The 20357-nt window shown below is 39.7% G+C and overlaps 2 protein-coding genes across 2 annotated transcripts; one reads left to right on the top strand and one right to left on the bottom strand.

Annotated features, from left to right (window-relative positions):
• Positions 1-308: 308 nt before the first annotated feature.
• On the top strand, positions 309-10573 carry NUSAP1 (nucleolar and spindle associated protein 1). Its single transcript, XM_088520494.1, has 12 exons — positions 309-415; positions 1517-1582; positions 2388-2579; positions 3820-3988; positions 5047-5130; positions 5755-5867; positions 6503-6568; positions 6787-6974; positions 7597-7784; positions 9191-9301; positions 9868-9979; positions 10469-10573. The coding sequence occupies exons 1-12, from the start codon at positions 323-325 to the stop codon at positions 10554-10556; spliced, it is 1470 nt and encodes a 489-aa protein (XP_088376620.1). The 5' UTR covers positions 309-322; the 3' UTR covers positions 10557-10573.
• A 2272-nt stretch (positions 10574-12845) lies between these two features.
• Positions 12846-18429, bottom strand: NDUFAF1 (NADH:ubiquinone oxidoreductase complex assembly factor 1). Its single transcript, XM_010218876.2, has 4 exons — positions 17810-18429; positions 15712-15897; positions 15272-15346; positions 12846-13018 (listed from the first exon to the last, which is right to left on the bottom strand). The coding sequence occupies exons 1-4, from the start codon at positions 18308-18310 to the stop codon at positions 12884-12886; spliced, it is 897 nt and encodes a 298-aa protein (XP_010217178.1). The 5' UTR covers positions 18311-18429; the 3' UTR covers positions 12846-12883.
• Between the last annotated feature and the right edge of the window lie 1928 nt (positions 18430-20357).

The following is a 20357-nucleotide window of genomic DNA, read 5'->3' as shown; positions in this document are numbered from 1 at the left end:
TCCGCGGCCTCCCCATTGGAGCGTGGCGCACGTCAATCTCCTCCACTTGAGTCCATTGGGAAATAGGCGGCAGGGGCTCCTTCCAGTGCCCAATCGGGCAGCAGGGGGCAGAGCTTCCCCTCGCCCGGAGCGCCTGTGGCGTTTGAAAAAAACACAACGCCGGCTCCGCGCTGCCATTGGTGGAGGCGCTGCCGCCGGGTTCGCCCCCTCCGCTGGCTCCACCAGTGGGAGGGCGCCGCGGGCCCGTTCGAACGGCGGGGGGTGGGGCCTCGTGTCCGTTGGGCGCGAGGTTCGAGGCCCGGCGGTTGGTGGAGGTGCCGCCATGGCGCTTTGCTTGCTCCAGCAGCTCGACTCTCTTAAGTACATCGAGCTCCAGCGCATAGCCAAAGGTGCCGGCCTGAAGGCCAATCTGCGGGTGAGGCACAGCGGGCGCCTGGTCCGCGGGCAGGATGGGGCGGTAGCTCCGGGGGGCAGCACGCCTGGGCGGCCCCACGGCCGTTATTTCGCTTCTGGTCGCTGCCGTGAGGAAACCGTGGTTCCCTCCGAGTCCGGGGGCGGTGTGGGCAGCGGCGCGGGGCTGGTAGTTCGGTACTTCAACCTTGGCCTATTCCTCGCCGCCTTCGGTAGCGGGTGTTACTAGGAAGGGGAGCAGAGTAACCACGGGGAGCCCTCAGGGGCGAGAGTGGGTTTGCCGCTTTACCGGCAAGCATTAGGAACGAACAGGTAATGCGCCTGCCCCTCCGTTTTGCCTGGGATGCTCCGGGCACTTAACAATTCTCTAGCCTGGCCTAAGCTGCCGGTAACTCCCCCAGCAGGAGTGGGCCAAGAGGGCACAAAGCCTTCAAAAACAAAGGCACAACTGCAAATACACCACTGGAGCAGTTGATTGGACCAAGGATTAGATGTCTTCGTGTTGCTGAGACTTCTACTTGGGTTGTGGTTCTGAGCTGCTTTGTGTGTAGCTTCTAGTTTGTGCCTAACTAAAATCAGATTTGACTTTATGCAGGCCTGTTCAGTTACATATTTAGAAGTCTTTTGTTTATAGCTTTAAACATTGGCAGTGTATTTTTTATTATTATTCTGTGTGAGCATGGAGAAGGGATAAAAAGACTGCTTTGCATGTAGCATTGTGCGAAACAGGAAAAAATTATTGAGGAAATCAAGTGCATTTTTATCTGTGTTCAGTTAGCCTGCGAAATAGTCTCATTTATACCAGAATAATCAGACTTCCTGGAAGAAAGACCAGAAGAAACCTAGTTGAAGAAAACTCTCTTTGTGCTTCTGTGATGTGTATGTTACTTAAGGCCCAGGCTAAATTTGTATGTTCTCAAACTTGACTAATTTTAATGAGGCTCCAGACATGTCTTAAGAGTTTTGTTTTGTTGTATTCAGTAAATGTTTTACTGTCTTGGCCTGATTTTAGGCTGCTATGTGGATTTGTGCAGGACTCTGATCACTTAATGCAATCTTTGGTTCATATCTAATCAAAATATATAATATTTTGAATTCTCTGCAGGCAGACAAACTGTTGAAAGCACTGAAGCAACACTTTCATGGAGCAAATCAAGAAAATGAAAATATGGTAATAATGAAAAAGTTTCTATTCTCTTTAAGAAAGATATATCTATCTCTGTAGCTAGTAAAGTATGGCATGTAGTGAAGATTGTAGTTAACACAGTGCAAGTTAATAGTATTTTTTTGTGATAGTGCCTTCAGTTTAATGTACTTGCATACAGACTGAGACAGGTGTGTTGGTATTGGCTTTAAAGTGGGGCCATGTATGATTGAAGGCTTATTTGTTTTACACTGCCAAAAAATAGCAATGCGCTTTTTAGCGTAAGCGCAATTTTATTCTATACGAACCCTAGCATTTCAGTTTCCATTGACCCTATCTTAATCCTTATGTGTTTGGCTCCAAATGCTAGTCAGTACCAAATGTAAAAATGTCTAGATGAAAGGAACTAGCTATTCATCTCAAAGCATTTTCTATCTACTGTCATTTATTTACTGGTATTATAACAAAGGAGATACAACTGGGATGTTCCATTTAATTATCTATTAGTATGTTGTTTTCTGAAAGCTTTTCCTTTTGTAAGTTAAAACATGTAATCGAGTATGGCTGTGTATGGGTTTTTTTTTTTTAATCTTTGATAGAAAGTAAATGAGAATTTGTGTAAAACATCCATTTTAAGTGTTTCCTTTATAAACTACATATTTTAAAACATGAAGAGTAACTTTTCTATAATCCTTGCTAGTTTGATTTTACTAAACTTTGATAGGTGCGTTAAGTAACAATGTGAATGTTACATATTTTTCCAAGATATAATTAAAGTCTTGTGCAAAAAAAAGTCACTCAAGTTTCATGTTATGATATTTATTTTGTACAGGATTTGGAAAAAAGTGCATCTACTACCATTGAATCAGATGAACAGAACAGTCGGGAGGAATCTATGCCTGATCAAGAGTGCTTTATCACAAAAAGACGTGGAAAAGAAAAGAAAGCAACCAGAAAAAATAGCAATTCCAAGGAGGAAGCTAATAGCGGTGGAGACAATGAAGGGCTTTCTGCTGAGAAAGAGGTGATTAACATTGCTTGGAATTGTCTACCCTGTCTCCCTCCCAAACACATATATGAAGCATAAGTTGTATTGGCATAAGCATTTTGTTTCATTTTACCACTAGCTAACAGGTAACATGTCTTTTTTTGCAAGCAGACCTGCTGTGTTATTGGTCCTCAGTGCTTTATAGCACCATTTTTTTTTGTCTAACTTGTCTATATGCTACTCCAGAATGAACAGATAATATCTGTTTTATTTTGTGTACACTTATTTTGTGTACACCTTTCTTTGTGTATACTTTCAGCTGGCAGGTCGAAGGGGGAAATATTAATTGAAGAAGTTTAATTCCTCCAGGATGTATCATTCAAAATAATTTATCAAAATATATCTACTGGTTCATCATAGTATTCACCTGCATGTTAGACTAGCTTCAAAACCTACCTAAAATTGGTGTGTTTCCACTTTCCTATGTAGTAAAAATTCAGATAATTTTGATATGTGTTCCTTTATTTCTAGTTTTTAAAAATAACTCTTTATATTTTTTTCTAAAGGACTGTGTATAAAGACCAGCAACAAGGCAGATTCATTGTTCTAGGAGACTAGAAGTTTCTTGTATCTCACAATTTCAAAGTGAAAGATGGGGAACTATCTGACTGGGAGGAGCAGTGTGTGTGTGTGTGTGTGTGTGTGTGTGTGTGGCGGGGTTTTTTTTGTTGCTAGGGGCGGTGTGTGTTGTTGTTTGTGTGTTTTTTAATATTCAGAGAGGGAAGGTTTTCTTGGAGTAAGATTCACCACCATCGCCCCTAAAATCACATGCACGTAATGAGAGAATTAAGACAGAACTGTATGAACAACTTTTACTTGTGTAAAGTTAGAGGAGGGATGTGAGAAAAGATGAATCATTTTTAGGTGCTACTCTTTCTTGTGCTGTTCCAATAAGCAAAAGCAATCACAACTACAGCACCAAAGATAATATGGCTGGCAAATTTGTTTTGCTAACAAAGTTGATTTTATTTTAAAATGCTATAGCTGTGCAGGTGCACAGGATAGACCCTGCTCAAAGCAGGGTCAGCTATGAGGTCAGACTGTATTGCACAGGGTCTTTGGTGTTTTAGTCTTGGAAAGCTCCACAGATGGGAGCCTTATAGGGGAGCTATAGCTCCCTTGGGCAACCTGTTCCACTGGCTGACTGTCCTCAGTGAATGTCTTCCTGATACCCAGGTGGAACAATCTGCCTAACCAAAGTATGTTTAAACCACAGGAGCATTCAGAAATGAAAGAAAACAAAGTGCCCCAGTATGAAAAGGGAAAGAAAGTACTGCAAAATGATGAGCCAGTGACTAAAAAGAGAACTATTGAGAATTCAGATGTGAGTATGGGGCAGAAAGAGCAACCAGAGAAGATTTCTGCTAAAAAAGGTAGAGTGGAAGGTAAGTTTTAAAAAAAAAAAAAAAAAAAAAAAAAAGTACATCTTATTAAGCAGTACAAATGACTAAACTTACTCTTTTGGAAGGGTTTTTTTTTTTTTGTTATTCAATGTCTGGTAATTGGATAGAGCAATTGTACTTTACTGGGAATACCCCAGAAGAATCTGTATAATTTGGGCTAATGTGCTTGCTTGCTTAATATATTGTAAGGAAAGTTCAGATAGTTCACAATCCTGCTGTTGGACTTTTAGTGAAGGAGCTCTCAAAGATACCAGTGTATTTGAATCTTGCATCTTGCTTAGGATTAGTGCCCTTAGGAAAACCTCTGCAATGCTACTCAGACCCTTTGCAAAAATGTAAGAAATGAAGAACTTTCTTCCTCATGCTTAATTTTTCTTTTCCTACTTCCTGAATTCAACCTGAAGTCTGTAAAGTCTGTAGTGTTTTGTGTGTTTGGTTTTGTTTTCCTTTTTTTTTTTTCTGTGTGGAAATATAATTAAGTATTAAAATATGAAAATAACTGTTAATACTATACTAAAAACACAGATGGAGACGAGAATTAAAAAAAAAAAAAAAAAAAGCTGACCCGAGAGCAGAAATGGAGAGCAGGAGTTCTTATGTAAACCAGTGGCTGAAAGGTTTGCCAAAACGTATTTATTGGGTACCATAGCTTAAAAATCAGAGCTTATTAAGCAGATAAAGACCTTGTGTGAACAGGCAGTTTTCTTGCTAATTCTACATACCAAATATAGTGAAACAATTTAAAATAGAATAATCTAGCTTGACTTGCAGATTCATGTTGACATTGTAGTTCACCAAGACGTGTCATTCCTGACAAACACCATTTAAAAGGCTTTTGAGAAACTGAAGACAAATTTGTTCTAATTGATGTTTTATTTTTCATAGCAAAGAGGTACTTGGAGCAGATTAGAAGCATGTGTTCTAACATATATTCTGAGGTTTAAGTAGCTTTACAAAATAGGCTTTAATAACACTAAATTAATGCCCTATGGTTCTAACCAGCCTGCCTAATATTGCTGCCCTTGGTGATGTTCTTCCAGCTCATCCTGCAGGAGGGAAGATCCCTTTATATGTAGGCCATACATCAAAGTCTGGGAAAACAGGAATGAAAGCTACCACACCAAGTAAGATGCCTACTGTCTCTATAAATAAATGTGTTGTCTGTGTATGAAGGGAGACTTGCCCTACAATTTTTTATGAATCAAACTTTTCTTTTGATCTTGAAAAAGAAAATATCCTCTTTCAGTAAAAGACTCCAGAAGGTTACACAGGGAGGCTTATTTTCCAATATATTTTTTTGTTGTAGCAAATGACTTGAGTACTTAATAAAAAAGTGATTTATTCAAGGTTTTGATGTATTCTCGATCTAATACTTGTATTCATAGTGGTCAAAACACAAGTGCAGGAAGACATGCCGTGATTCTTACTTGTTTAGCTTCCCATTTCTAAATATTTCTCCTCTGGTATAACAACATGTATTGGCTCATTTTGATCACTGTGAAAAATACAAGCATGCACTTAAATGTTTTGGATCACTGGATAAAGAAAGCTTTTTTTAAAACATCTGGTGAAGCAATGTTATTACATTTTACATTTGATCACATGTGGATACACAGATTTCTAATAAAGATCGCATTATATTTTCTCCCAACTACCAGTGATAGGTGTTATAAGTTTCTTCTGTGTAATAGTATTTTTTCTTAGGATCTTATCAGATATATATCTCTTTTATTTTTGGATCTTCTTAGACTTCAAAAAGTTACATGAGGCTCATTTCAAGAAAATGGAGTCTATTGCTGACTACATTGAGAGGAAAAAAAAGATTTCGGAAAACCGCAGCAGTTCTCTCAAGGAAGTCCAGGTAACTTCTGACAAGGGAAGACATCCACTGTTCACAGTTTTTTAAAATTCAGTGTTAGTATCCACAAAAGCACTCTTTAAAAATCCTACAGAAACTCTGTAGAGCTAGAGAGTTTTTTCATGTGTGCATGCAATTTCACTGACCATAGCATTCCACTGAACTGGAGTTTTACCTAACTCATTAGATATTACTTATATATGCCTTACATAAAAAAATATTTAACTTGTATAGTTAATGTAACTATACATTTATAAATAGTTATTAATGCTACTTCTGAGGAAGTTATAAATGTGTGTAATAGTTATTTTGTGGAGCACGTTCTGAAACTTTTTATTTCTGTTTGAATTGCTACAGATGAATCATTCTTCAAAAGGCAGAAGTTAAACATTATTCTTTTCCTCCTTTAATTTATATGCATCACGTTATTTTTGGTGGCTGTGATTGCCAATTCTTGTATTTTATGTTTGTGTATGTGAGAAGTGGAAATAGGGACTCCTCAGGGTGTAATAGACTTGAAGGGTTTCAGAAGTACTGGACTAAGACTTGTTGTCAATGCACCAAAATCCCAGTGCCCTCAACGTTACACTTTTTTGACAGACACAATGTGTATATAGAATTACTTTATTTTTTGGCAGGTACTGGCCAAAAACACTAATCATTTAAGGGCATCAGAAAAATGCACTCCACATAACAATTCTAAGGTATGTGTTTTTTTTTTTTTTTCAGATCACCTTCTAATAATGGATAAACTTACAAGTTTCAAATAGATCTTTTTCCTTTTTTTTTTTTTTTTTTTTTTCTTTGAAAGCTGAAAAGACTCTGCTTTTGATTCACTATGTGTGCTTTTTCCTTTCTTTCAGCTGCCTTCCTAATGTATCTTTAGTGGAATGAGCCAACTCATGCTTTGCTTTTTCCTTAGAAACATTCCAATGGCAAAACATTTTTATTCAGCCCAAATCCACAGAGAGGCAGATTTTCTACCAGCTGCACTCCTAGCAACCTCCGACACTCACCACGCAGTTCTTCGAACACTGCGAATAGGAGTATTTTATTGAGGAAACCTTCATTTAATCCTTCTGTCCTCTCAACAACCAAAATGAATGTCAGGTAAAAAGAATGAACCAAAAATTGCTCAGAGAGCAGTTTAATATATATGTAAACAACACTTCTGTTTGTACCAAGATGTGCTGAGCTAGATCTTGCAGCTGCACTTTAAGCATAAACTTTCTAGCTTCAAAACATAGCTTTCTTCAATATTTACTCATTGTCTTTCCATACCTTGCATCTTTCAGCTTATTCTCAATGAATCATGAAGTGCAGCTAGCTACTTCTTTTTCTCTTAGCTTTTCTTCTGATGTTGAAAATACAAATTACTTCTAAAGTTTCTTTTTATAATGCTTTAGCTACAGAATCCAAATGTTAAGTAAACCACATCTTTTGGTGAAGAAGTCTCCTAGCTTTACTGCATTTAGATATATTTGCCCTTCGAAATACCAAGGAAATCAATATCCTATTAATCTTAGCAGTACTTATTGCAGATAACGAGGGATCATAAGGTCACAACTGCCAGCAAAGCTGTTTTTAGCATGGCTGCTGTTAGGTGCGAATATCTTGTGTGCATAACTTCGCTTCTGTAAAATGTGACAGAACGCAGAAGGACTAAATGTCACATCGTTTGCATTTCACGTAGGGTAACTAATTTTGTCTTCATATTTCTAATAATCTTCAGGTTCTCGGAAGCCACAAGAGACAATGAGCACAAGCGCTCTCTTACTAAAACTCCATCGAGAATGTCTCCATACTTGGAGGAGGTCTGCACTCCTGATAGCCAGAAGAGTAGCAAAGTCTTAAGTAAGAAAATCAACAGCAGAAATTCCAAAAATAATGATATGTCTGCATCCAAGGGAAAAGTAGATGGTAAAATACCTGGATTCTTTTCAAATCAAGACTTTTTTTCTTATTGAATACTTACAAATCTTCCATACCCTAACTTTATGTAGGTTCAGATTTTTACGTACTTCTCTCATTCATGACTGATTCTTCAGAAACTGTCGTAGTTTCTCATAGTTTCCTGTGTGTTCTGATTAAGATGTTCAGGTGCTGAGAACTAAGGGTGCAATAAGGGTGAAGACTTTGGTATGTCGTAGCCACCTACAAAAGAGATTAATGTAGGATGGAAGGAATAGAAGCCTTTCTGGACTTCTACAGACTGCTTGCAAAGTTTTAGGTCGCAGGCACAGGGAGATCCTTTTCCCCTCTGTGGAAGGGATTCCCAATGATGATCTCATCTTCTCACAGGAAAGGGATATGTGCCAGGCCACTAGCTTGGGTCATCACCCTCAGCAACCCTAGCGGGCTTAGAGCCCTAGCCCTAGGAGAAAGGGAAAGTCTTCCTGTTGCCAGTAACCTCTGCAACAGCAGAGCTCTCCTACTGAACGTTATAGCATCCCACATGCATCAGCCCACCTCGGCAGCCTAGTGTGACATTGCTTTGCTGTTTGAAGGGACTGAAGTCTGGTATGGGGGTGAAAGAAGGGGAAAGACTCACTGCAAATCAGAAACTGAAGTATTCTGGAAAATTGTTCTTTGTTTCCTCTTTACTCTCATTGGGAAACCCAGACCTTTCACACACAACTTGCTCTTAAGGATGAGGAAACTACATGGGACAATATGTGCTGTTCCTGGTCATGTTATAAAGTTGTACTGTGACATGCTTTTTTTTTTTTTTAAATTATTATTAAAAGTAATCATTCTCATCCCTAAGAATAATGAACAGCTCAGGAACAAGCCTTTACCGTTCCTTTTTCTTCTTGAGAAGATAAGGACAATATTTACAGAAACCCTAGTTTCTAAATGCAGTCTGAGGTTATGGTTTAAGATGCTTTGAGAACCACTCAACTGAAGAATAAGTGTGTATATATAGGTGACGCCTTAAATTTCAATACAAAATTATGGAACTTACATAGTCCATTTCTGTGGTAAATGATACATGTAATACAGGCAATGCAATAAAAGAATCATTGCATCCAATTTGAGGTGTAGTAGATCCTCTGCTTGCCAGAGGACTCTACCCAAAATCAGAGCAAAAGAAAGGAAGCTATTCTGTGCCTCTGGCTTCCTCTAGATCTGAACTTTCCCCTTTCTCCCAAATATATGGTGTTTGTGGAATTCTGCCTTCAAAGGTGGCTGCAGGGAGCATTTTGGCCTTTTGGGTTTTGATGGTTGTAAGGTGGTCTTCACAGGAACTTTCCAGCTAGCTATGTACAAGGATGATCTTGCTATTTTTTTTTATTATTAACTATGACATCTTGATGTTTTTGTAGTTCTCACCCCCTTCAAGTTTGCTGCTACTCCTGCAGAACCCACAAGCACAAAGAAGACATTTGACCTCAAAGCCAGTCTCTCAAGGCCACTTCGCTACCAGCCCCATAAAGGTACTGTGATCTGGTGCCTTTAGCTTTCAGCACATCCCATGTAGCAGAGCGCTCATAACAAGAGTGGTACGAAGCACTGAGTGCCAAGTTGCTCAGTCTTTCCTCATGCCTGATTAATGCTGCGTTCTCACGCAACAGCTGTAAATTTCACTTTGCATTGATATAAAATCTGTAAATAAGGAAGCTCTGAAAAGCATATACTAAGAATACACCCTTATCACCTTTATTCATGTCAGTATGTGAATGAACATCTTTGTCTTTCTCTGAAAAAGATGTGTTCAGGAAAATGAGGGTTTTTTATTATTATTTTTAATTAAACTTTATTCTATAAAGTGCAATGCTGCTGGAGAAGCAAAGCAGTGCAGTGCTGTTTGTGTAAAGGCTGTTATCCAGAAAACTACTTGCCTGATACCAGCTGATGAAACTGATAATACAACTGAAGATGTTCGCATTTAACATCAAAGATGGCAAGCAAAATAAACTAGTGTAATATTCAGAATAAGCAAAAGTTAAGCATCCTGATGCTAATATACTAATTCACTGGCCTCTTTGCATCTAAATTATAGGAAGACTAAAACCATGGGGAGAATGTAAAGAAAATGCTGTCCCAAATAAGCCCGTGAATAGCAAAATCTCCTCATACAAGAAAGAGTACAAGCAACCACACCTCCAGACGAGGTTAGTATGACGTTATTTTAAACAACATTACTCATTAAAAGCTAGCATGATAATTTGTTTGACTTTTTATGTATCTTAAAGTATATAGTTCAGGAAATAATATTTTTATATTACAGCAATTTTTACCTCCAATTGTTATCTAGTATCAGGAAAGCTAGAAAGGTAGAAGGAAGATATGAATCAGGTACAAGTTTTTATTCTATGAAAGTTATTAATCCTAGCAGTTGGGCATTTATCTTAATCTCTGAAAGGAACTGTGAGCATTGACATGTTTTTACTTTCTATGTTAGATTTGTATCTCTAAGGGAAGACATTAAGGTTTGGAGCTGATCTAAAATGGAACTGTTATTGCTCCATAGTCAATGGAGCACATTGGTAAAATATATATTAAGCTTGGGTTAATGTATGCTAAGCCTTGGTCAGTGTAAGATTCCTTTTGGTTGCTTGTGGCTCTACTTAAGATCTCTGGTTTGATTATTTTTCTTTCAGGGAAGAAAGACGTGAGAAGCACGATCAGGAAAGAAAAAAGAAAAAGACCCAAGCTCTTGGAAACCGTAGAGGACTAAAGGTGGCTTGAGAAAAATCAGAAATAGCTGAGAGCTCGCTGTAAATACTGTTCTGTAAATATTTGTGTTATTTGTGCATTACAGTGTATGTCAGGTTGCTACTACTAGTAGAATCCAAAGAGCTTTGAATAAGACCTCACAGCATGTCTGAGCATGTTTTTGTGATTGACTCTTCCAGCAAGCTGAAAGTTCTAAACTTCTAGGAGCATAGAATTACCTCCAGTTGCTTAATATTTTACTTTAACTCTGGAACTGACTGGATTCTAACTGTGAATAAAGGCATCTTCAATAGGGGGATTTGTTAAGTCTGTGCAGCTAAAAGATGGATAAGCGAAAAGGTGCTCAAAGACCCTCCTTGTAACTTAGATCGGGCTTCCCCACCAGAGTGCATTCCTTACTCGACAGAATGCATTTTTTGGATTGCAAGTTTCAAAATGTTTTACTGGTAACTGAAACAGTTGGAGACACCTGCTTGCCCCTTTCCCCAAACTGATCCCTGAGTTTTTTGATATGTAATTAGAAATGATCAATAACTGGCCTAAGTGCAGAGTTACGAGGGAATCTCCAGGGCAATAAAAATATTCCAACTCTGAGAACTTACAAGGTTTATAGCATAGCATAACTTTAAAGTATAACCTTAAAAAGGTTACTATTAAAAAATGATATTTTTCAAGTTACCAGATGGATGCTTTGTGAACAGTTCAGACTTTGTTCTTTTCCATGCTGAATAGCAGATGCTACTCTAACAATTATTCTGCTTTATGGTTCTCTATAATGCTTAAAAGATGTTGAAAGTATTACTGAGGCACATGTAGTATCTCACATTTTGAAGCCAATTTTGCTGTTAGCAGGGGAAAAAAAGACTTACCTGGATTTATTATGGATAAAGTAGTGACTGGAAAGGTAACTTAGCAGTTATAAGCTCGTAGCTAAGCAAATAGAAGCTTAAACAATTATCATCTCAAATATGCTGAAATTTCAAGCTCAAGCAATTTTTCATAAACTTATATTGGGGTAAAATAAAATGTTTTGTATATATCTTGGTTTTGTATCAGTGGTCATATTGCTTGTGTGCACTATGCATGGCAGCTTCTGTAGTACAGCACTGATTTTGCCTACATCTCTGTTACTACTTGTTTCCTGTAACTGTGATTGGTTTTCCCTACTGATTAGCTTGCCTCCACCCTCTGGAATGCATGTGTGTTCAGAAGGGATAAGCATGGCTCTTGTTTTGCTCTCAAACTATTAATTCTGTTTAAGAAGAAAAGCAAGATAGTGTCCTACATTATCATTTATCATGCGTCTCTTTAAATGAAAGGTACGCTTAATGTTTTAAATACTCTTCAATAAGGACACTGTGGAAGATATTTTCATTAGATTAAGATTATAGAACATCTGGAACTAAACTCTTTGGTAATTATACTTTAATAGTTTAATGCTGTCTTAAATTACTGGTCAGCAAACTCCTCAACATTGGAGCTACTGAGCTTTTGTGATGCCACCTGAGCCTGTGATTTTTGTAATGCTGCTGAGTTCAGCTGACTGCCCCTTTTTTTGGAAAGGGTGATCAGATCTTGCTGGGTCCATGCTGCTTCTGTAACCCTGCAGCCCAGCAGTGGTGGTCATCAAGCCCTTATTTTAGGCAAGTGACAGGGATGGATGGGTATATAGCTGAAGCTGTTGAAAAGAAGTAGAGCTCTTATCACCCATTCTAAAGCAAAAAGTATTCCACCCCCTTTACCCCCCTGTTCCCGGTGTGACAGAGGGACCAAGAGGCGTCTCTTGGCTTTTGTATTCATGTAAGTCAAGCCTAAAGGCTCCAATCTTTCCCCTCTTTCCTGTTTGGGTCCTGTCATTTGCTATTTTCAGAGGGTGAGTTGCACTTTACTTAGGATGCACTTTACTTAGGTTCCTTAGGATATGAATTCTCACTGCAGTTGTAAAACACGATTTGAAGGGGCAATATGATGTCTGTAAACAGTGTAATGTAACAGAAAATGAAGGCAGTGTGTACCAAGAAAAGCTAGAACAAGCTCACAAACTTGGGTTTTATATTCTGTAATGGTCAGGCTAGAAAACAAATTTTAGTCAATGGTTCCTATTTTGTAAATGTGTATCAAAATGTGCCTTGGGCTATGCTCCATTCCAGCCCATGTGTGGGTGGTCTTGCTAGAATTTGGTGCTTGGCAGCTAGAAGATGCTACAGCCAGTGGCTCATGCATTTAACTTTTTAGTATTTAGTGAAGTCATCTTCACACTGATAAAACACACAGATTAAGGAGTTTCAAAAATTGAGCAGCTGAAGTGTATTCCAAAGGTCACCAGGACCATCTCAGGTTCAAGGATTCAAATAATATTTCTCGTATGCAAATTCTTCTGTATGAGCTCTGTCGTTGATGAGGCCAATAAAATCAATCTCCAGCTGGAACGGACCATTTACTTTGTCTCCCAGGGTGAATCCAAGGGTGCTGATCTAGTTTAAAAATGCAGACATTAGAATAGGGTTTGTAACAATACTAAAATCAAATGTCTAACACTTTGCTATTTTACAAAATTCCAGCCCTTTTGAACAGTAGTATTTATTAAAAATTAAAATCTCAGCCTTAGTCAATTCTGGGACTTCTATCCAGCTAGTGTTAACACTGCAAGCATATTTTCAAAGTCTGTTGCAATTCTAGGGTGAGAAACATGTACTTAAACATTGCAAAGAACTTTCGTTGTAAGTGAAATCAAATACCTGGTATAAATGTGAAAGTCTGCCAAAACTGATGCTTCAGAACCCATGCTACTGATTTTCATATTAAGGTAAGTTTCTTGATCACTGTTCTCTAACTAGACTGTTCACTGTTCTGAAACAGAAGAATGTCTCAGAGGGCCTTCCCCTAATGCTTTCTGCCATCACCCTGCAAATTCAAATACATTTTATTCCAACCATAATAAATTCCAGAAAAAAACAAATCCATGCAGCTCAGACATGTGGCTCACCAGAAATCTTTCTTGGATATTCTCTATCATCCCTCCTCCTTGACATTATCATGCATTATCATTATCCAGCATTATCATTTCTTAGAAGAAATTGGGTAACCCAGTGGAAAAGTATCTATTTAATGCTATGTACCCATGAGCTCTCCCAGAAGTACAAGCCTGATCTATATTAATGATTTTAAGGACTGCTATATATGCAGGAAAAATAATGCTTAGGAAATGTCAGATTATTCAGGTTTATCTACAGGAATTGAGGATAAATACATATTGCAGATAGATGCTAAGTATATAACAGAATAAAGAAAATAATCAAACACACTGACATCCCTCCTAAATTGTTGTAGTGTTTCCACTGCTTTATCTTCAGAACCAGACTTTTCAGGCTGTATTTGCCAAAAGGCAGGTTGCAGAGTTTTTATAGCCTAATCTGTATTCTTGTCACAGATGATGAGGGGAGTTAGTCAGACTCTGTGCTCTAAGCAACCTAGGCCTGTAGAATGATTATTTCCTACCTTTTTAGTCCTGGTTATCCACCCTGTGTTTCCTGTAGTTGGGTACTGGGAAAACTTTACTGAGTAACACTAGAGACTAAGATGTTTTATCAAGATCTCTGTGATATACTTTGACTTCACACTGTTTTCCCTATTATACACTTTTGCAAATGCATTAGTAAAGCTATATATCATAAGAAATACCAAGTATTGTATAAGACAATAAGGGATGAAAACTAGCTGTAGTAGGGTGCTTAGATCAACTACCATTTTATCCCCTTAATTACTGGTAAATATTTTAAACTACCTAATGTAGTTTTATATTTTCACTAACCATATACTCCAAATCCTGTCAAACTCTTCAATGTCTTGAGTACAGAACATAGATCTTTTACATCTTCAATGTCTTGAACATAGATGTTTTATATAACTTGTCCTTTTTCCTAGATTTTTTTTGTTGTTGTTAAGATAATGGGGAACTGAATGTTTTATCATAGGTGATTCTAACACTGACTCCAGTACTGGGCCATTTTTTCCTCTGTTAATATATTTGCTAACATTGTTTTTCTTTTGATAGTCATTACATAGTAGGTTGCCCTCAGTTACCTACAAAAGTTTTTCTCAAATCATTGAATAGGGAGGAGAAGAAACAAAAAAACCACACAGATATAGGAACAGTTTCTTCCAACCTACCTCTCCTCATTAATTAATGAAATTAGTCTACCTAGCTCCAGGGAAAAAAAAGAAAACAAAACAAAAAAAAAAAGTTTGCTTAGAGAGTCCGATGAAACTAAAAGAGTTCCTACTACAAATATGTCAGTTTACCCCTCCCCATCAAGGCCCCTGATGTTAAATATATCCTCGTATAACATGTTGTAATATCCCTTACACTCCTCTGCTAGGAAGGAAGTTTATGATACATATTTATCTTTGCTAATTTCAACAGTACTTTATCAACTCACTTTTTTTTTTTCATTTTTAAGATTTTCATCAGGTTTAAAAAAAGTTTTAAAAAAGTCAAATAAATTGTGAGACCTTTCTTGTCTATCTTCGTTAAGAAAATAAACTGTATGAAAATAACTACTAAGTAGGATAATCTAAAGGCAAAGGTAAGCACACACAAAAAAGGTACCATGCACCCTATATAACAAGGGAAGGTCCTCATTTTGAAATTCGTGTTACATGTCCCAGAGATTCCTAAAACAGTCCTAAGCAAACTTTCAGAGTGATGAGACCTATAGGAAACTTGCCTTGTCTAACCAGAGAGGTTGCTGGTTATCCTGGATTCTTCCTCGACTGGAGAGAAAGAACTTGGAGAATGGAATCTGACAACAAAAAATAGAGATTTTAGTGTCAACAGTATATAAAATAAAAACTTTAGAAAGGCCCGCCTTTCTAAACAAAACAACCATCTTTCTGCATCTGGCAGCAGCAGCACAACCCTTCTAGCTCACCCCAGGACTGCACTGTTCTGTGCTGCCTGTTTCTGGCTGTTATACAGAGTATTTGTCATTGGGTACCAGAAGCACTACTGAATAGACTATATATTGAAATGGAAACAAAGTATGACTGTTGAAAGAATTACTGTTTTACAGAGGTAAGGTCTGTATCCCTGGACTCTATTTCAGAAGTCTCTAAAACAGTAATATATTTAGGAGAGTTTTTAAGATTTATTAAGTCATTAATTTACCTTTATATCCTCCCAGTATGGCCCTCCCCTGGTGAACATGAAGTAGTTATACAAATCATCTTTGTGATGGGAGAAGTAGGGATCCGTGTAAATGTTTATCATCCAAGGTCTGCCATCACCACGGACACGTAAATACAGACAATTGAAGTTTGACCAGTCCAAATATTTCTTCTTAGCAAAAGATCCCTACAAAACATGAAAAAATAGCATTATTCTGGCTTAGCCCTTAAACGGGAATTTTCGTTATGACAAATAAACATACTGCTTTGATCACTTCCCTTGTCCTTATTTCAAGTATCTACTGTGATGCAGAGGAAAGTGGGTTACTTTTTCATCCCACTAGTCACTGATCTCACTGAATTTCAGCACTGTATTAAAGACCCTTTAGAGCATAATCACTCTAAAGGCCCTTGCTTTAAATATAAATCACAGCAGTATAACTATCAGAAATGAGACCTCCTTCCTAGGATCAAATTGCCTACCAGGCAAGTACAAAAATGCTACAATGATGGATCAGGACTGCAGTTCATTAAGTTTAATATTTTGTGTCAGTACTAGATTATCTCAGAAGAAGCTGCAGGAAATTGAAGTGGAATAACTTATTCCCTTTGATAACTTCCCTTTGTTAAAGACTGATTTGAGCACTGACATCATGCATAAGGTTTCAAACATCTTTTGTCATTAACAGTGCCTGGACTACAGGCTTATCTGATTTTTTTTTCAACTGAAGATCTTAAGTCCTGATATTGCAATTTGCACACAGGCAGGCCCAAGAAGAGGGCACTGCAACAACTGTAGGTGGCGGAGCTATTGACCAAAATTGCTTAAGCTAAGTCAAAAACAGCACCAAAAATCCAGAGATTTCTCCTCTATTTTGCAGCACTATGGTTACCTATCAACCTTCCTTTTACAGGAAACATGATTAAGGATAAGCAATGCATTAATTGCTTCTATTGATTCTATGCTTTGGCCATTTTTGAGGCTTTTTACTTAAACAAAAAAAACTAATCCAAACCAAAAATAGCAACAAACAACAACCTCCTCCCTGCCAGATTTTGTATTTATGTCTTCACCCTCTGACCTCAACCTGTATTGTAAAGACAGACTGATGAAACCTACACTACTTCAGAGTTAGGAGGTGTAAGATTGAGTCATATTTGCTCTAGACAGTAGCAATCCTAGGAATTTAGCTTGGAGGAGATTCAACCTAGTATTCTGCTATTCTAACCCTGGGTTGCCATTAAAATCAGCATTACCATTTTAACTAGTGTTCTCTACCTCTCATTCTCCCATTGATTTTGCTTGCTCATATTCTTTGTCTTCCAAAATTTTAGCTCCAAATAAAAAGTTTTACCTGTGTTCTTGCACCAAGACACAGACAACAGAATAGGCCAAAAAAAGGGCCACCACCAACAAAAAAAACCTACCTTATGCACAAAGCCAATATGTTTTCCACCTTTTTAAAGATATTGAAAAAAAAAAAGAAAATAGCAGTACAAATAGTAAACACATGCATTTTTGTTCTCCTTTTCTCAATCTAGAGGTACCAGAGATTAGTCTCCTGCTTTTTCTGCTATCTATTAGGACTCAAGACCTTTAATTACATTTCAAAACACTATTGTCTATGAGGAAAAAAAAAAGAGAGAGAAAGAATATCTCATTCACCTAAAACAAGAGCTTGATGAATGGGCTGAGGTAGAGCTCAGGAATTTTTTTCTCATGATACATTCAATTAACTTCAAATTTAGAAAGGCTCATTTATATTAATCATACCAATTTGGGATATGAAGTTTCATTACAGATCCTTCACTTGTGAGGAGAAATATTAATGAGATTTCCTACTGTATAGCACTAGATGATTAAACATAAAATATTCCTCTTCTAAGAAAGGAGAACCAAATCTGAGAAAAACTTTTAAGTTCATTCCAGGTCAAAGGATAAAGCAGCAACTACATTCATGAAATCTAATGTTCCTGAAGGTGAGGACTGCAACAAACGGGCCACTTCTCCTTATGCAGATGAGAATGTCACCAAAAGCTCCCCCTGCTTCTGCTCCCATTACAGAATAGAGTTCTCTACTGCTAAGCTGTGTACTTACCACTAGCGGTCTGGATCTCATACTGCAGTATCCACTGTATTGTGTCTCCCCATCACGAGGTACTTCAGTATTGAGGGTCCCATATAGCAGGGCAGTCTGGTTATTCCTACTCAGTGTTAGGTAGACTTCACTTTTTCCTCCAATCTCTACATCAGAGGAAATTACCCACTTCTTTAAATCCTCTTGGGTCCGAAAGACCCACACCACCTTTGTCTGTTCTAAAATGTACTCAGTGAACTGACGGCCTTCAGGTCCTACTAAGTGATCTTTTGTCTCCTGCATCAGCAATTTTAGTTGAGTCTTTAAGGTATCTATTCCCTTCTTAAAACTGAAATCAATCTTTCGCCAAGATGGTTTTTTTTCGGGGAGCGACCCTGGCCTCCTGTAGCTGCTGTATGATTTTGACACAGAATCAGTGAGAGGTCCAAGAAAAAGTTGCCAGATTTTGTGCCTGCAGCACCTACTGTGTCTGAAAGCACCGCTCAGCGATGTCACAGCCATAATGGTAAAGCTGAGGGATTCTCTTCCAGCACGGCAATTATCAGCTTGTGATTTATTCAAAGACAAAATTGATATCCACAGATATCTTTAATTACTGCAGTTTATCTCCACCTTCAACAAAGAAGATAAAAGAAATTACACATTGTATGCCATAAAAATGTTTTTTTTAAAAAGATTATCAATCAGAAATCTAACCCACTGTAAATATTACATATGTGCAGATATTTATTTAGTGATTTCTGCCCTATGTCTTCTCCCCTTAGTGACCCATGAAAACAGGAAAAACTTAAGTCAAGTCCATGAAATAAAACTGAAAACCAAAACCAGAATAACTCTCCTTCATCCACTCACTATAAATAAGTAGTAGAATAGTAGTAGTAGCAGCAAAAACAGTCTTAAAAACATTTTTGAAAGATGAGGCCAACGTAGCTAGAAAGTACTATCCCCTGCAATTATGACAAATTGGTGCCCTGTGGGCTGCAATGACAGTCACAGCTAACAGTCACAGATTATAATATACCTTATGTATCTGAAAATGCCATCAGAGCAAACATAATACATCCTTCTTCCATCATGGGGGGGGGCATCTTGCCCCGCTCAGCGTACCTAGCTTAGGAGTACAAAAAGGCTGCAAAGAATTAAAATTATGAAAAGAAAAAAAAAAGCTTTTTTTTTTCAATAAAGTATGGCAAAATCTGAATTTTTTTTTCTTTGTTTTGCTCTGTGTCACTGCAGGTAGGAATGGCCATGCATACAGTTATTATGTAATTAGTAATGGAGAGCCTTAACATTCAACGCTCTGAAGTCTGGTTTTGTATCTCCAGCTCATGAGATCACACTCACTAGTTTTTGGAGCCTGGGCACATGTGTTTGGTTGTTTTTTGCTACAGAATAAATCCCTAACTAATGCCAAATCCATTTGTCCTCTCAAAGATTTTAGGAAAGGCGCCACTCAAATTATGTTGGACCCTTAACTTATTCATTCCTCTTAAGAATTTTTAAATTACAAAACCCACTCACTCCCCTCCTTCACTCTTAACATCCTCTGAGCTTTGAAGTCCCATTCGAGGCCGTTACCATCCTTCTCTTCCCCTTCCCCCTCTCCTTCCCCCTTTCCTGCCCTCCCTCGTTCCTGACACCGCGCTGCGAGGTGAAGCTCACGCTCCGCAAGGCCAACCGCCGCCAACCGCCCTCTCCCAGTGTCCCCCGCGCCCCTCTCGGGCCCCGCCGCGCTCCCTCCTCACCCGCCGCCGGTCCGGCGCTTCCGGGCCCGCCAGGGAACGAGGCGGCGGCGCGCGGGTTCCGGCGGGCGGCGGCCTCCCGCGGTCCGCAGCGCTGCCCCCCGGCGGCAGCTCCAGCGGGCGGGACGGGCACCCGGCGCGTAGCCCGGCTCCCCTAGGAGAGGAGCCACGCCGCCACCGCTAGGAGCGCGTCGCGAGCCCCGGCCTTGCCGCCTGCCGCTCCCTCACGCGTGTGCCGCGCTCAGGCTCCTCTCGTGGACACCCAACGCGAGCCGGTCGGAGCGCGGGCCGAACCTCGGCCATCGCAGCCCAGCAACTTCCGCCCGCCTCATCGATCCTATCCGAACGTTTTTCACTCAAGCGGCACCGCACCCTAACAGCTGTGCGCTGCGAGGGCCTTCAGCGACAGCACCGAGAACCGCCTATTCGCCCGTATAGCGCCTACGAGAGCGGCGCGCGCCCGGGGCGGCTCAACCCGCGCGCTCCCTACCGTGCGCGGCGCGGCCCGCGGCACGCCGGGGTGGGCGGGCCCCCCACGCCCCGCCCCCCACGCCAGCATGCCCCGCCCCCCTGCACGTGCGCGCCGCGCCGCCGCCCGCCACGGCGCGGCCCCTCCCCCGCGGGCGGGGCGGCGCGCTGCGCATGCTCCGTGCCCTTTGTGTCCCGGTCGGGCGGGCGGCGCGGGGCAGGCCGGGCCGCTCGCCGCGCAGCGCCGCGCTGTGCCGAGCCGCGCCGTGCGGAGCCGCGCCGAGCTGAGCCGCGCCGCCGCCACCTCCGCCACCCCCGCAGCCTCCGCAGCCTCCGCA

Source organism: Tinamus guttatus, unplaced genomic scaffold (assembly GCF_059628265.1).
Source record: "Tinamus guttatus ecotype Peru unplaced genomic scaffold, ASM5962826v1 Tinamus_guttatus_pri_ptg000089l, whole genome shotgun sequence".
Taxonomy (NCBI): domain Eukaryota; kingdom Metazoa; phylum Chordata; class Aves; order Tinamiformes; family Tinamidae; genus Tinamus; species Tinamus guttatus.
Note: the sequence above shows the minus strand (reverse complement) of the source record. Positions and strands in the feature narration are given on the sequence as shown.

Excerpts from the sequence above, each read along its gene's own strand:
- NDUFAF1 (XM_010218876.2), bottom strand. The coding sequence starts at position 18,310 with ATGGCTGTGACATCGCTGAGCGGTGCTTTCAGACACAGTAGGTGCTGC. Across the intron at positions 15,347-15,711 it reads CATACTGGGAGGATATAAAG|ATTCCATTCTCCAAGTTCTT; the intron begins GTAAATTAATGA and ends TTTTGTTGTCAG. Across the intron at positions 13,019-15,271 it reads AACCTCTCTGGTTAGACAAG|ATCAGCACCCTTGGATTCAC; the intron begins GCAAGTTTCCTA and ends TTTTTAAACTAG.
- NUSAP1 (XM_088520494.1), top strand. The coding sequence starts at position 323 with ATGGCGCTTTGCTTGCTCCAGCAGCTCGACTCTCTTAAGTACATCGAG. Across the intron at positions 7,785-9,190 it reads ATCCAAGGGAAAAGTAGATG|TTCTCACCCCCTTCAAGTTT; the intron begins GTAAAATACCTG and ends ATGTTTTTGTAG. Across the intron at positions 9,302-9,867 it reads TCGCTACCAGCCCCATAAAG|GAAGACTAAAACCATGGGGA; the intron begins GTACTGTGATCT and ends TCTAAATTATAG.